At 40.4% G+C, this 13809-nt stretch overlaps 1 protein-coding gene across 1 annotated transcript in view; it reads left to right on the top strand.

Moving 5' to 3' along the window:
- Positions 1-13809, top strand: part of DDX10 (DEAD-box helicase 10) — a 268337-nt gene that overhangs the window by 29873 nt on the left and 224655 nt on the right. The window contains exon 9 of the mRNA XM_019469241.2: positions 1322-1406. Within this exon, the coding sequence (XP_019324786.1) occupies positions 1322-1406 (85 nt within the window). The remainder of the gene's footprint in view (positions 1-1321; positions 1407-13809) is intronic.

Raw genomic sequence — 13809 nt, 5'->3', positions numbered from 1 at the left:
TTTGAAAATTGGAAACTTGATAAAATATTACAACTTACTTAACAAGAAAATTTGAAATCCCATTTTTTCACCAAATGTTTTTATTTTAAAAGCATACTTAATGTGTTTAAAGTTTCAGAAAGCCACTGTGATACCGTTTTACAGCTGGTGGCTTTGTGGTGGTGGGATGGGGTATGGAAGTAATTACAGGAAGTAGAGATCAGAACACATGACAAGAGATTAAGTAGGTGGTAATTTAAATTGTTCAGTGGCTTTGTTTTATGTTAATTACTGTGGTAGATTTTAAACATACATGAAGAATAGATCTCAGGTGCCATCAGGTATGTTACCCAGCTTTGACAACCATCTTTTCCATGATCCCCTTTTTCTTCCTGTCTCCTTGATTTTCTTGGAGTATTTGAAAGTGTATCTCAGACATTATATATGTTCACTCACATGTGACTGGAGGCAGTAGCCAAGTATACATGTTTTTAAAGCTCTCTGGCTTGTATTGTTGTTATACCATGACTTTTGGTAAAATCATCCTTTTGTATTTACCTTGTCTGGGCTGTGTGATTGTCTGTATGAGTTTTCTCGAATGTTCTAGCAGATGTCCCATACCTTCTTTGCTACCAGTTCAAACCCAGTCCATTTCTCTCTTCCCTTAGACCCTCCCCCTCTTGCAAGTTCCATCTCCAGCTCTTACCCACGCTGGTTGCTCCATAAACCTCATGCGTATTTGTCATCCTGACACTCTTCTTTCCAGATCTTTCTTCCTCTTCCTTGACTTATCAGCCCTTATCTCTATTAGGGAAATTGATCTAAAATTCTCACAGCAAAATCCACTAATGACTAAAAGTAGTTCTTTCAAGTAATTGAGAACAGGATATCTGGAAATGAGTGAAAACTTCTGTAGTCGGAAGTGAGAAAAGGGACTTAGAATCATTAATTTGAATGGAGATGGGAATAGCAAGAAAAGTAAAGTTTCCTTCCTTTAAATTGGGAAACCAGTTTTGTAGTTCACTAGGAGCCCATGAAAAGTGGGTTCTTTTAGGTTATTAAAATTTTATTATTTGTCTGACACAAAGCAATCTCTTCTGTTTCAGATAGAAAAGAATCTTTGTATTCAAACACTGTCATTGATTTTAGTTCACTCTGTCAATGGAGAATTGTTTATTATCTCTTGGTTCCTGTAGTTAATTTTATTTTTAATAAAGTTCACAGATGATATCTATCAGTTTGATGTGATGGAAAGTCCTAGTAAGTGATAATGTAAAATAAAAATAGTGTGGCATGGTAGATCTTGCAACTAGTTTCCTAACTTGATGCTCCTTCTGTTCAGATTTCCCAGCTGTGAATTGGGTTCTTCAGTTTGATTGTCCAGAGGATGCCAACACATACATTCACCGAGCAGGTAGAACTGCCAGGTAGGTGTGCTGGCTCTTTTCTTTGCTTTTGCAGTTGGGAGATGTTTGCTCGTGGTAGAATTTTAAATGTGAAGTATCTTTCTGGATAGCATGTGTTAATAATTACCAAAACCTTAGAGTTCTTCCTTTTGCCTCATGTTCCACATTTAAAAACTGATTTAAGAAAAGAGAGATGGGTAAAGTTACATAAAGATGTTCATCTCACTGACCTGTGTAATGGTTAGGAAATGGAAACGGTCCAAATAATCACAGCAGGGTTATAAGTGATTATGATTAGCCACAGACAGACTGTGTCTTTGGATTTACCTTGTACCATTTATTACCTTATCACAACTGGATGAATATAATGTGGTTGTTGGTGAGACATTGGTACTTGATGATGGAAGAGACACCAACTCTTGGTCTATCTGGGCAGCAGTTCTGCTTTTTATTAAAAAAATTTTTTTTAATGTTTATTTATTTTTGAGAGAGAGAGAGACAGAGACAGAGACACAGTGTGAGTGGGGGAGGGGCAGAGAGAGAGAGGGAGACATAGAATCCAAAGCAGACTCCAGGCTCCTAGCTGTCAGCACAGAGCCCAGCGCAGGGCTTGAACTCAAGAACTGTGATCATGACCTGAGCCGAGGTCAGACATTTAAACTGACTGAGCCACCCAGGCGCCCCATGGAAGGATCTTTAGACCCAAGATTTAGACCATCTTCTAAGCAGTGATTTTCCTCCTCTTCTCCTTGCCCTGTGTCCCTTTCAGCAAACAGCCCCAAGTGGCCTCTCTCCCTCATTTGTCTAGTAAATCCCTTTGGCATGCACTGAAATTTCTTTGAATCCACAGTTTTGGACGGCTTTAAAGAAGTTTTTTTTTTTCTTTTTGGCTGTATCTGGTAGATTTTGTTGTATGTTTTAGCTGAAGTAAAGGTTTTTCATGTCCTTCTGCAGGTGCTGCTTGTCCTTCTGAGAAGTAGAGCCCTTCATTTTACTCATTAAAAAATTTTTGTAACATGTTTGATTGTTTAAACATTTTTGATTGATTCACATTTATCTTTAAATAAAGAGATATAGCCATTAAACATGGGCTATAATAAAAATGCACTCAAACGCATTTCTTTTGACCAGCATGGAGTGAATATTACAATAGTGAAAGATAAAGCTATTTAAAAATGGAATTTATGGGGGTGCCTGGGTGGCTCAGTTGGTTAAGCATCCAACTTTAGCTCAGGTCGTGATCTCACAGCTCGTGGATTTGAGCCTCACGTCGGGCTCTGTGCTGACAGCTCGGAGCCTGGAGGCTACTTCTGATTCTGTGTCTCCCTCTATCTCTGCCCCTCCCCTGCTTGTGCTCTGTCTCTCTCTCTGTCTCTCTCTCTCTCAAAAATAAACAAACATTAAAAATAAAAATTTTTAAAATGGAATTTCTGTACTACAGGGTAAAAAGTAAGTCTTTTTATTGTAGTTAACAATATAATTTGAATAAACAGTGGAGTTAGAACTGGGTTCTATATATGGTGCTGTGGTGCTTTTAGACAAACTTGCCTGTAAAGTGGTTACATTTTGGTTTCTAATGGGGTCTAAGGAAAAAGGACCTGGGTAGATGAACAGGCTTGTTTTCCATTTTATAGGAAGATGGGTGCTGGTGTCAGTGATCTTTGTGTCGGGTACATGTTTGGGTTATCTTTCATAGCGAGATGTTCAGAAGTCGTAAGTAGTAGTGGTTGGCGGAATGAGAATTCCTCTGCTGTTTAACTCTTCTCAGTAAACGTGAGGCATGTATGAGTTTGTACTTGTACCCATGCACACATTTTCCATTTTAGAGAAAGTGGGATGTAGCCTTGCACACAGGCGTGTTAGTGTCAGTTGTGCCATTTGGTGTTGACATAGACAGGGGAAACGGATTTCTTTATGGAACACTTATAAATAGTATTTTAAAATTATTCTTCCTTAATGAAGATGATTGGACATCTCATTGCATCAGAAAACAGTTCACCGAAGAGGAATATTTCAGGGTTTTTTGTTCCCAGAGAGGTTGTTAAAAATCTTCTGTAGCTGAACATGCCAGGGTGAACACTAAATTGGTCCTAATGACTGGAGATGAAAAGGAGCTACAACAACATCATGATTGTATTTGAAAAGAAAATACTAATTTGAAAAACTGTTGTAATGCAATTTCTAATGTCATTAATTTTAAAAATACAAGTCTGTTTGATCCCTCATAACCAATTAAAAATGTTTTGAATCGACTCTTTTAGATGAGTAGTCAGTGGAAATGTTTAGGATACGCAATACTTATTTTTTCTTGGGCAGTTTAATAAAAAAATAATGAAATTGCAGTTTAAAAGTTGCCATTAATGGGCTTACAGATAATTAGAAAGTTTCTTGGGCCATGAGACTGAATAATTGAATTGAATAAAGGCTAAATTAGAATTTGAAACTAATTAAAATCCTGTGTTTATGCTGTAATTAAAACTGGGTTGCCAGATAGTGGTTACTTGTGGAAGTGAGCTATAATATATGAATATGGAAAAATGAATTCAGTGCTTTGTGGCAGAATAGCTAAGGTTTGGGGAATCTTTTTTTTCCTTTCGAAGTGTTTTAGCTAAGTGAAAATAGTGATTTAGGCATTTGTCTTGAAGTACTTTGTTGTAATGTATTATTCACTTAAAATTCTCATGATCCTTAGTATTGGGAAAATTTTTGTCTATTTTCTTTAACCATCCACATTTCTTTTAACAAAATGATCTCCTTTAGAGACAGGAAGGCAAGGAATAGGAATATAATTTTATCAAGCTGTATTCTGTGGTGCATTACTTAAAAATGATTGTTTTTAGGGTTTGCAGTTTTGGGTACTCAAAAAACCAGGCTCTTCCATTTTCTTAGGAAAATGCCCATTTGAAAATAAAAAATTGGGGAATGGAGAGTAAGTAGGTATACATAGGATACTCCTCTTTTTTTGTTTTTTTTTTGAATGTTTTTATTTGGGGGGTAGGAGTCTGTGGATGGAAGATGTGAGTTATATGTAACTGTTCATATGTAAACATTTGGGAGTTTAAATATAAAAAGTGAGAGTCCAGGTGCCTGTAAGCTCAGTAGAGCCTGAGACTCTTGATCTCTAGATTGTGAGTTCAAACCCCCCACTGTGACTAGAGCTTACTTTAAAACAAAAGGTGAGTTATATATCAGAGAGAGTGTGTGTATGTATATAATATAAAATATATAATAAAATATAATATATAGTTATATTCCAGCTGAGTCTTGCCTGGCTGCATTTTGTAGCTCTCAGACTTTGTGAGTGATTTAGACAGCAGTGTGAGATTCCACTAGGGGGCAGCAGAGGCCAGTTCTTTGCGTTGCACACTCATGGCTGCCCTGTAGATCAACAGCAGCAAAGAGGATGCAAAGTAGTTAAAATTTTTGCTGTGATAACTTTGAAGAGTTTATGGTTTGTGGAAAATACTGGTACTTTATGGAAGAGATAATAGATTTTTTAAAAAGTATCCTTAATTGTTTTGTAAATTGAAATAATAAGAGTGAAAAGACAATTTCCATGAGCATTAATTTACTGAAGCTTACTCTGAATATCTTGGGAATGAGATAAGAGGAATCTTTTGCTAGTGAAAATTTGTGCTTCTTTAAAGCTAAGACTTGGTAAGATCCTAAATTTAGCCTGTTTCTTCTGGATGTACTGGTGCTGCTTTGTTTCTTTACATGACCGTCTGCCTTGGTCTGCTACTATTTAGAATTTAAAGTTTTTTTTTTTTTTTTAAAGGGAAAAACCAATTTTTTATTTTTTATTTAAAAAAAATTTTTTTTAATGTTTATTTATTTTTGAGACAGAGAGAGACAGAGCATGAACAGGGGAGGGTCAGAGAGAGAGGGAGACACAGAATCTGAAACAGGCTCCGGGCTCTGAGCGGTCAGCACAGAGCCTGATGCGAGGCTCGAACTCACGGACTGCGAGATCATGACCTGAGCCGAAGTCGGCCGCTTAACCGACTGAGCCACCCAGGCGCCCCCCAATTTTTTATTTTGTATCAAGAAGCAATGAGCTGGGGTAGTGTAGGGCCAAAATAGTTACAGAGGTAGGTAAGAGGACTGAGCCTTCTCAGTTGTGGGCTAGTTCCAGGCCCTTCCCCCTTGCCCTTCTGCTGTCGCTTCTCAGCACAGCAGGCAGAGTGATCCTTTTAAACACAAGTCAGATGATGTCAGTCCTCTCCGGGCTTCCTGTTCACTCAGAATAAAAGCCAATGACCTGATATTATTCAGTCCCCTCCAACCTTACTTTCTATTCCCTGCTTGTCCCTATATTTCACACTGGTCACACTGTTTCTCCTTTATGCCTACCATGTTCCCCCCGCCTCCCCCAGCCCCCCACCCCCCCACCCCCAAGGCCTTTACGTTACTGTTTCTTTTGCTGGAATGGTTTTTCCTCAAGTATCTGCATGACTGTCTTTCTTAACCTGCCCCAACTACTCTTCCTAACCTCAGTCTGTATTTTCTTTTTTCCCCATAGCACTTAATACCTTCATGTATAGTAGAGCATTTCCTTATTACAGTGAATCTCTTTCTCTTCACTAGAATGTAGGCTCCATAAAGACTAGGGAAATATGTCTTCTTAATTGATATACCCTGAGTGCTTAGAACAGGCCTTGGCACAGAGTAGACAGCTGAGATAACACAGTGACTTTCTCAAATCAGACTCATGAATCAGAGCTTCCCTAAAATTAATTATCTCTTGCAGTATAACAGATTATCCCACAACTCAGTGTCTAAAAGCGAGAACTAGATGTTCTCTCCTGGTTTCCGTGGATCGGAAGTGCAGGGGTGGCTCGTTCGGGTTCTCTGACTTCTCATCTGCATCCTTGCAGGTCTGGAGCCCAGGTCTGCGGTCGTGGTGTCACGCGGTCCTTGAAGGCTCCGCTGGGGCTGGATCCCCTTCCAAGCCCGTTCGTCTGCTTGTTGGTCAGAGGTGCCTCTCAGTTCCTTCCACACCTTTTTTCTTTTCTTGAGACTTTTCATAACAGAGCAGTTGGTTGGCTTCCTCAGAGAGAGCACGAGAGAGAGTAAGAGGGAGTAAGGTGGCGGCAGCGGTGTCTTTTGTGACTTAGAACTTGGAACCCAAACTCCATCTTACCGTAGCATCCTAGTGGTCGTACAGATCAGCCTGATTCTGTGTGGGGAGGACCACAAGGCTGTGGATGCCAGAAGGTCCGGATTTTGGGGAGCCGTTTTAGGAGCTGCCTACCACACCTGAAAGCAAGCTCTCCTGACAGTTTGAAAGATAAAGGACGGTAATGGCAAGGAATGTGCGAGGCAGGAAGAGGTCTGGGAACCCCGCTGTAGCTGCACAGGGCCATTCTCGTCACCTCAGGGTAGGCTCTGGCCAAGACTGACCTCGCAGTCACTAAGCCACGCGTGCCGTTTATCGCTTTCACCGTTGGGCCACCGCTAGGCTCACTCACATGGCTGACTGCAGAGACCTGCCGCTTGAATCCACAGACTTCAGACAAACCTGGTACATCTGTTATTTAGCACCTCCTGCGTGAGGGCTCCCATGCTGGCACGCGGCGTGTTTGTTTCCCCGGAGGCCTGTCGTTAGTCTGTTTATGAGGAGATTTGACCGTGTCACTTTTTTTCAGCCGGAGGAGTCTCCGTGCCCTTCCCTGTCATTCCCACAGGGAGCGAGCGGGTTGTGACCTAACCGTTCACTTGGTAACTCTCAGGTCTCTGTTGAGTGAACAGATGGAAGAGCTCAGTCAGTCTTTATACCAGCCTGGTGGGAGAGGCCTTTTTGTCAGGAAACGACTTCTCAGGCTTGCGAGGTAAAATGTGTCTAAGATCCCTTGGGAAATACCAGGACTGGGGTGTGTCCTCAGGTCTCTCTGACCCCGCAGCTCCTGTTCTTGCCAGTGTGCCCCAAAGCAGATGTTTTCAGTTAGTGAAATCTAGTGGCTGCTGCTCCCAGGCAGGGTTTCCATAAGGCGAGAAAGCCAGGTGCTTGGAGAAGGAGGGTAGGTATCCTTATTTAAACTTGCTGTCATTTGTGATCATGAAGGCCAACTAAAAATGTATGCACTTTCCTTCTTTATTTGGATTATTAGAGGCAGATATCCCATAGTTGATCAACACTATCCTGGAAAGTCAAGAAATTTAGGTTTGGATCTAGCTCTGTCACCTGCTGTCTTTGTACCTTTTGATCAGTTCTTAATCTCTTTAAGCCTCGGTTTCTTCTCCTGGCATTAATCATCTCTTTCAGTAGTTTCCAGAAAGTAATTTCAGGTAGTATAATTTTTAGGTATCACTTTTATGTGTTTTCTTCTTGTTTTTAATGTATTAAAACTTAGTCTTGTTTTTAAGTTCTAGGGACACAGTTGATAGAGTCTAATGATTTCTGCCTTTTCTGTGTGAACTCTAAATCCTTGTTCTTACTCAGTTTGCTAGAAGCTTTCTGTGCAACACATATTAGCCAACTTGGTTTTTTTTTTAATTTTTATCAACTTTGTCAAACTGTTGAGCCTATTATGGTGTACCTGTTTGTATTTCCAAAATCTTATGCTGCAGATGACTTTATTTTACCCAGAATATTTCCTGGTCTGTCCTTTTCTCTTTTAAATCTAGTGTAGAGTCTTTAGATAGGATTCTGTGAGTCAGAGATACCTCTTTTCCTGGAATAAGCTCTCCTCTGTACCACACTGTGCAGGAGGAACAGAACGTTTAAGTGTGATTCCTGTGGCCTGTCTGTATGCATCTGCTGGGCTGATGCCCTTTGGAACCTCAGTGACAGGTGCTCTTGGGGCTGGTTGCCACTGATGAAGCTAAGGTGTAGGAGGACAGAAGGAGATACAGGGAGGAGGGAAAAGAAGGGCTGTGGAATAGCAGAGTGTGGCCAACAGTTGTCTCTCTTTCTCTCTCTCTTGATGATACTTCTATTGTAAACAAAGGCTAGTATGTTAAGAATCACAGGTATAGAACTTTAGGTTCTGAAGGAACCTGAATCATCTCATTCATCATCTAAGTGGCTCAGGTGGTTAAGTGTCTGACTCTGGCTCAGGTCATGATCTTGCGGTTCGTGAGTTTGAGCCCTGCTTCAGGCTCTCCGCTGTCAGTGCAGAGCCCACTTTGGATCTTCTGTCTGCCCCCTCCATGCCGTGCACACTGTCTTTCTCTCTCTCCCTCTCAAAAATAAACATTTAACAAATTTTTTAAAAAAGTATATAATTTATAAATAAGAATGTAATATATGGTGATAAAATGACTCATTATCCAGGGTTATAAAACTGATGAATAGTACAGCTAGGGCTTGAATTCAGTTTTTTAGACTCCAAATCCAGTGTTCTATCTGCTTACACAATTTCTGGTGGCTTTTTGCATCTGTTTACTCATCAGATATTTGGTGAGCAGCTTTTAGGTACAAGTGTATGGTAGGTATGGAACATGCATTCATATATGTCCTCAAATTTACTAATCGAGGTAAGGAAGTACCCTAATATTAATAGTACTAAGATGTGTTAAATGAAGTAAGAATGACACAAAGATGTAGATTTTAAAAGCACATGTTTTCATTTTTTACTTCATAAGGACTTGTGTTTTGTTATAAAAATAGTACTTATTCACTATATAGATTCTATCTTTTTTAATGTTTTATTTTGAGAGAGAGAGGAAGAGAGTGGGAGGGGCAGAGAGAGAGGGAGACACAGAATCTGAAGCAGGTTCAAGGCTCTGAGCTGTCAGCATAAATCCTGATGTAGGGCTCTGACCTGAGCCACAGTTGGACGCTTAACTGACTGAGCCACCCAGGCGCCCCTCACTATATAGATTCTAGACATTGGCAGAACCTACCAGCTACATCATACCACCTAGAGAAATTTTCATGTATGTTGTATATATATTTTTAAAATTACAAAAAGGGAATTATTCTAAATAGAATCTCTTACACCCTGCTCTGTAACTTGGAGAACCAGACCGGGAGAACTGAGAATGGCCAGGCAGTTGTGAGCCCTGGCAGATCTTGCTGAATGGGCAAAATTTAAGGGACACTTAAAGTGTTAGCTAGAATGGAGTTTACGTGTTGGGGAGAAGGCATTGGAATAGCTGAGGACTAGTGGGCACTGGGTGGAACGCAAATTAGTGCCAGAACAGCAGGGCTTTTCCTCCTTCCTTTGGTCAGAGTTTGTTTTGAGGTTAAAATTACCAGTGGGACCCAGAAGTCAGTGGTCTGGGTCTCTCATGTTGAGCTAGAAATGCCAGTGAGCTGTATGTAGCATGTGAAGGCAGACAATCGTGATCAACCTATTAGGGGTCTGTATAGCTGATAGAGGTAATGAACTGCAAGTTTAAAGCCTCTGATACGCAATGATTAGCTGGAGATTTTTGTTTTTGTTTTGTATTTCTGTTTTTTTGTGGGTGTTTTTGGATAATTTCTTGGTCTTCCCAGAAATTTGCCTTCTCTACCAATTGCTTGTGTAAAAAAGATTGGCAAATTAACGTAAAATGAAGTTCTTCCTAAATTCTAAAGGGCTACGTAAATGTAACGTACTACTACAGATGGTGAAAATGAGATTTTTGTTGTTGTTGTGTTTCAGTTGCAGGGCTTTTATTTGGTGCCTACAATGTTTCTTATAATAACCTGTGTATTATGGAATTCCAAAATGTAGATCTTGTGAAGAACATTTATTTCTCTTTATATATATACTAAGCCTCAGTCCTTGGATATTGCTTTTGAAATATAAAAAGCTAGCTCATGGGTAAATAGACTATCCTTGTAAGCATTTGAAAGAAAAAAAAATGTGCTTCTGCCTTCTTTTCAAATGTGTATTTATTTTTAAAATGAAAGCTTACTGGAAATTCTTGGGTGTTGGTGTGTAGGAGATAATTTGTGCTTTCTGTATGTTGTTTTAGGGAAAAGATGTGTGTGATGTTCAGTAGGTAAAGTGGCCAGTTATGATCTTTTCTGTAGATGGCTTGCCTTACGGGGTTCGACTTTGGACATTTTTTTTCCATTTTCCTTTGGGAATTTTGTTCTTCTAAATTCCAGTGTTGTACTCTGTCTTAACCTTGTGCAGATCTATGTGTCTGTTGGCTATAGTTGTAAAAGGTTTGGATATGGCCCATGTGTGACTTGAATCCTGATCTATTCTTCCAGATTATTCTTGGGTACCTGAATGGGTAGACAAGATAGGTATAATGATTAGGCTTATTATTCTTGTTTATTCGTCCATCTGAAGATCCAAGGGCTTCAGGGAATGCTGTTTTGATACCTTAGAGATTTCTGTTAACCCCTTTGCCCCTGTTCTGGCGCACATTATGTAGGCCTGGTGGCATGTTTATTTTTTCTCTCCATCTCTGAATTTGGATATAGAATGTTAAAGAGATCGATTACCCTTTAAGCCACCCATACCCATCTCCCTTCTTCCTAATTGTTCCTCTCTGGGCCACATGAGATAAGCTTTCTTACTTCTGAAGATAATTGACCTCATCTCAAGAGTTTGGCTACCTTGAGGGCATTTTGATATAGTGCACAGCACAGTAGTCATTATTAACCGATATCTGTCCCCTTTGCCTTTAACCTGTTGTTGGTGAGATCTTGGAGCTTCAGAAGTTGAGATGTCTCTCAGATACCTTGTCTGCTCTGGGTTTTGCCTCAATACTTCATATAGTAGTGATTCCTGCCTTCACAGATGGTTTAATCCAGTACTGCTTAGGGGAATGCTTTTTCATGTTTCTTCATAGTAAATGATGTTGAAACATTTTGAATCGTAGTAGGTGTTGAAATACAGTGAGGAAGGTATTTGGTACTAGTTTCTCATTTATGAAACAGTAAAAGCTTTACTCTATCTCCTGTTAAATACCCATGCATTAGAAACCCTAGAAAAAGCTAATCAGCCTGAAGAAGACAAAACTATCCACTGGACTCTCGTCAGATGCTGCCTTTTCTCCCTGGAAAACCGGATTCTCCCCTAATGTTTGACTAATTGCTAATTTTTTAGATCTCTGCTCTTAGAAGCCATTTGCCCAGGGCAGTTTTCTTGACACCTAGACAGCATTCAGTGGAGTTCTCTGTTACGGTTTTATAGCTTCCTGCACACCTACTAACACTCCTACCACTTTATTGTTATTTGATGTTTTGGTATCTGTCCCTAATAGTCTGTAAGCTCTGTAACAGCCACAACTATGTCAGTTTTGGTGCCTGGCATTTAGTGGCCCCTTAAATTTTTTTTTTTCATATATGAGTTAAAGATAAATTTTAGCACTTTGGATATGTTTTATTTCCTACTTTTCTGTGTGTGTGTACTCATAAAGGTGTATACATATATGTAGATATTTCTATAAAGATAGTACCCTGGAATTTCACCTTGCTTGTTGGAGTAGAGTTTTATTTTTTTATTATTATTATTTTTTTTTAACGTTTATTTATTTTTGAGACAGAGAGAGACAGAGCATGAACAGGGGAGGAGCAGAGAGAGAGGGAGACACAGAATCTGAAACAGGCTCCAGGCTCTGAGCTGTCAGCACAGAGCCCGACGCGGGGCTCGAACTCACGGACCGTGAGATCATGACCTGAGCCGAAGTCAGACGCTTAACCGACCGAGCCACCCAGGCGCCCCTGGAGTAGAGTTTTAAAATCAGCATGATGTGAAATTGCCCTTCCATGTTTATCGTACATACAATAAGTCAACACAATTTTCCCCTCCAGCGTTCATTGATAAAATTGTGTACAGTGGTATTCTGTCTCTCTATACACAGCCATCCAGAGTTCTCCAGAACCAGACTCTGATGTACCCATCTGGCAATCCTCCCTGCTGTCCACTTGGTTACCCTGGTTCGGTTGGGTTTCTCCTATCTTAAGTTAGCTAAGTTTGCCCTATGTTTTCTGGTTTCCACTCCTTAGTTCATGCCATTCTCCCGCTTTGGAAGACCCTATCTTTTCCCTTTCTTTTTTTTTTTTTTTTTTTTTAAATTTTTTCAACGTTTTTTATTTATTTTTGGGACAGAGAGAGACAGAGCATGAACGGGGGAGGGGCAGAGAGAGAGGGAGACACAGAATCGGAAACAGGCTCCAGGCTCCGAGCCATCAGCCCAGAGCCCGACGCGGGGCTCGAACTCACGGACCGCGAGATCGTGACCTGGCTGAAGTCGGACGCTTAACCGACTGCGCCACCCAGGCGCCCCTATCTTTTCCCTTTCTGTTCACCTTCAAGGTCCTCCTCAAATTCTACCTGGCCCTGATCCACTCTGAGTGGTCTTTTTCCTCTTCTGAGTTTTTGCCATTTATTGCCCCTGGTCGTCCTTTGACATTTAGTGATGTTACCATCTTGGGGATATTGTCTTGATTTTGTGTGTGTTTGTGTTTTCTAGTCAGCTAGATTGTTTGACCACTGAAGACAGAAATACTCTTCTTTTTTTTGTGTTCTTCACAGTTTAGGCCTGGCACAAGGTTTCTCACTAAATAATTTATTTGGTTTTAACTATAAAAAGTTGCTCCTCGAGGATGTGGAGAAACGGGAACCCTCTTGCACTGTTGGTGGGAATGCAAATTGGTGCAGCCGCTCTGGAAAGCAGTGTGGAGGTTCCTCAGAAAATTAAAAATAGACCTACCCTATGACCCAGCAATAGCACTGCTAGGAATTTCCCCAAGGGATACAGGAGTGCTGATGCATAGGGGCACTTGTACCCCGGTGTTTATAGCAGCACTCTCAACAATAGCCAAATTATGGAAAGAGCCTAAATGTCCATCAACTGATGAATGGATAAAGAAATTGTGGTTTATATACACAATGGAATACTACGTGGCAATGACAAAGAATGAAATATGGCCCTTTGTAGCAACGCGGATGGAACTGGAGAGTGTGATGCTAAGTGAAATAAGCCATACAGAGAAAGACAGATACCATATGGTTTCACTCTTATGTGGATCCTGAGAAACTTAACAGAAACCCATGGGGGAGGGGAAGGAGGAAAAAAAAAAAAAAGAGGTTAGAGTGGGAGAGAGCCAAAGCATAAGAGACTCTTAAAAACTGAGAACAAACTGAGGGTTGATGGGGGGTGGGAGGGAAGGGAGGGTAGGGGATGGGTATTGAGGAGGGCACCTTTTGGGATGAGCACTGGGTGTTGTATGGAAACCAATTTGACAATAAATTTCATATATTGAAAAAAAAAAAAAAGTTGCTCCTCACATTTGATAGCATGAACCTTGAATAGAGTACTTTGATGAGAATATTTTTCATTTTGTGTCTTTAAAAAACATTCTACGAATATCCAGTTCTGTTTTGTCTTACTGCTTGCATGTAGTGGCTGACCCTGAGTTACAGGGGAGTCTGTATGCAAGTAACACAAGAGGTTTAGTAGCTGTGGGGGCATTGTGGCCCAGTTACGTTGAAATTTCTGGTGGTACAGCATGAAATAAGAACTTTACTAG

Source organism: Panthera pardus, unplaced genomic scaffold, assembly GCF_024362965.1.
Source record: "Panthera pardus isolate Hobbes unplaced genomic scaffold, ASM2436296v1 HiC_scaffold_12, whole genome shotgun sequence".
NCBI lineage: Eukaryota > Metazoa > Chordata > Mammalia > Carnivora > Felidae > Panthera > Panthera pardus.
The sequence above is the reverse complement of the archived record's forward strand: the minus strand, read 5'-3'. Positions and strand labels throughout refer to the sequence as shown.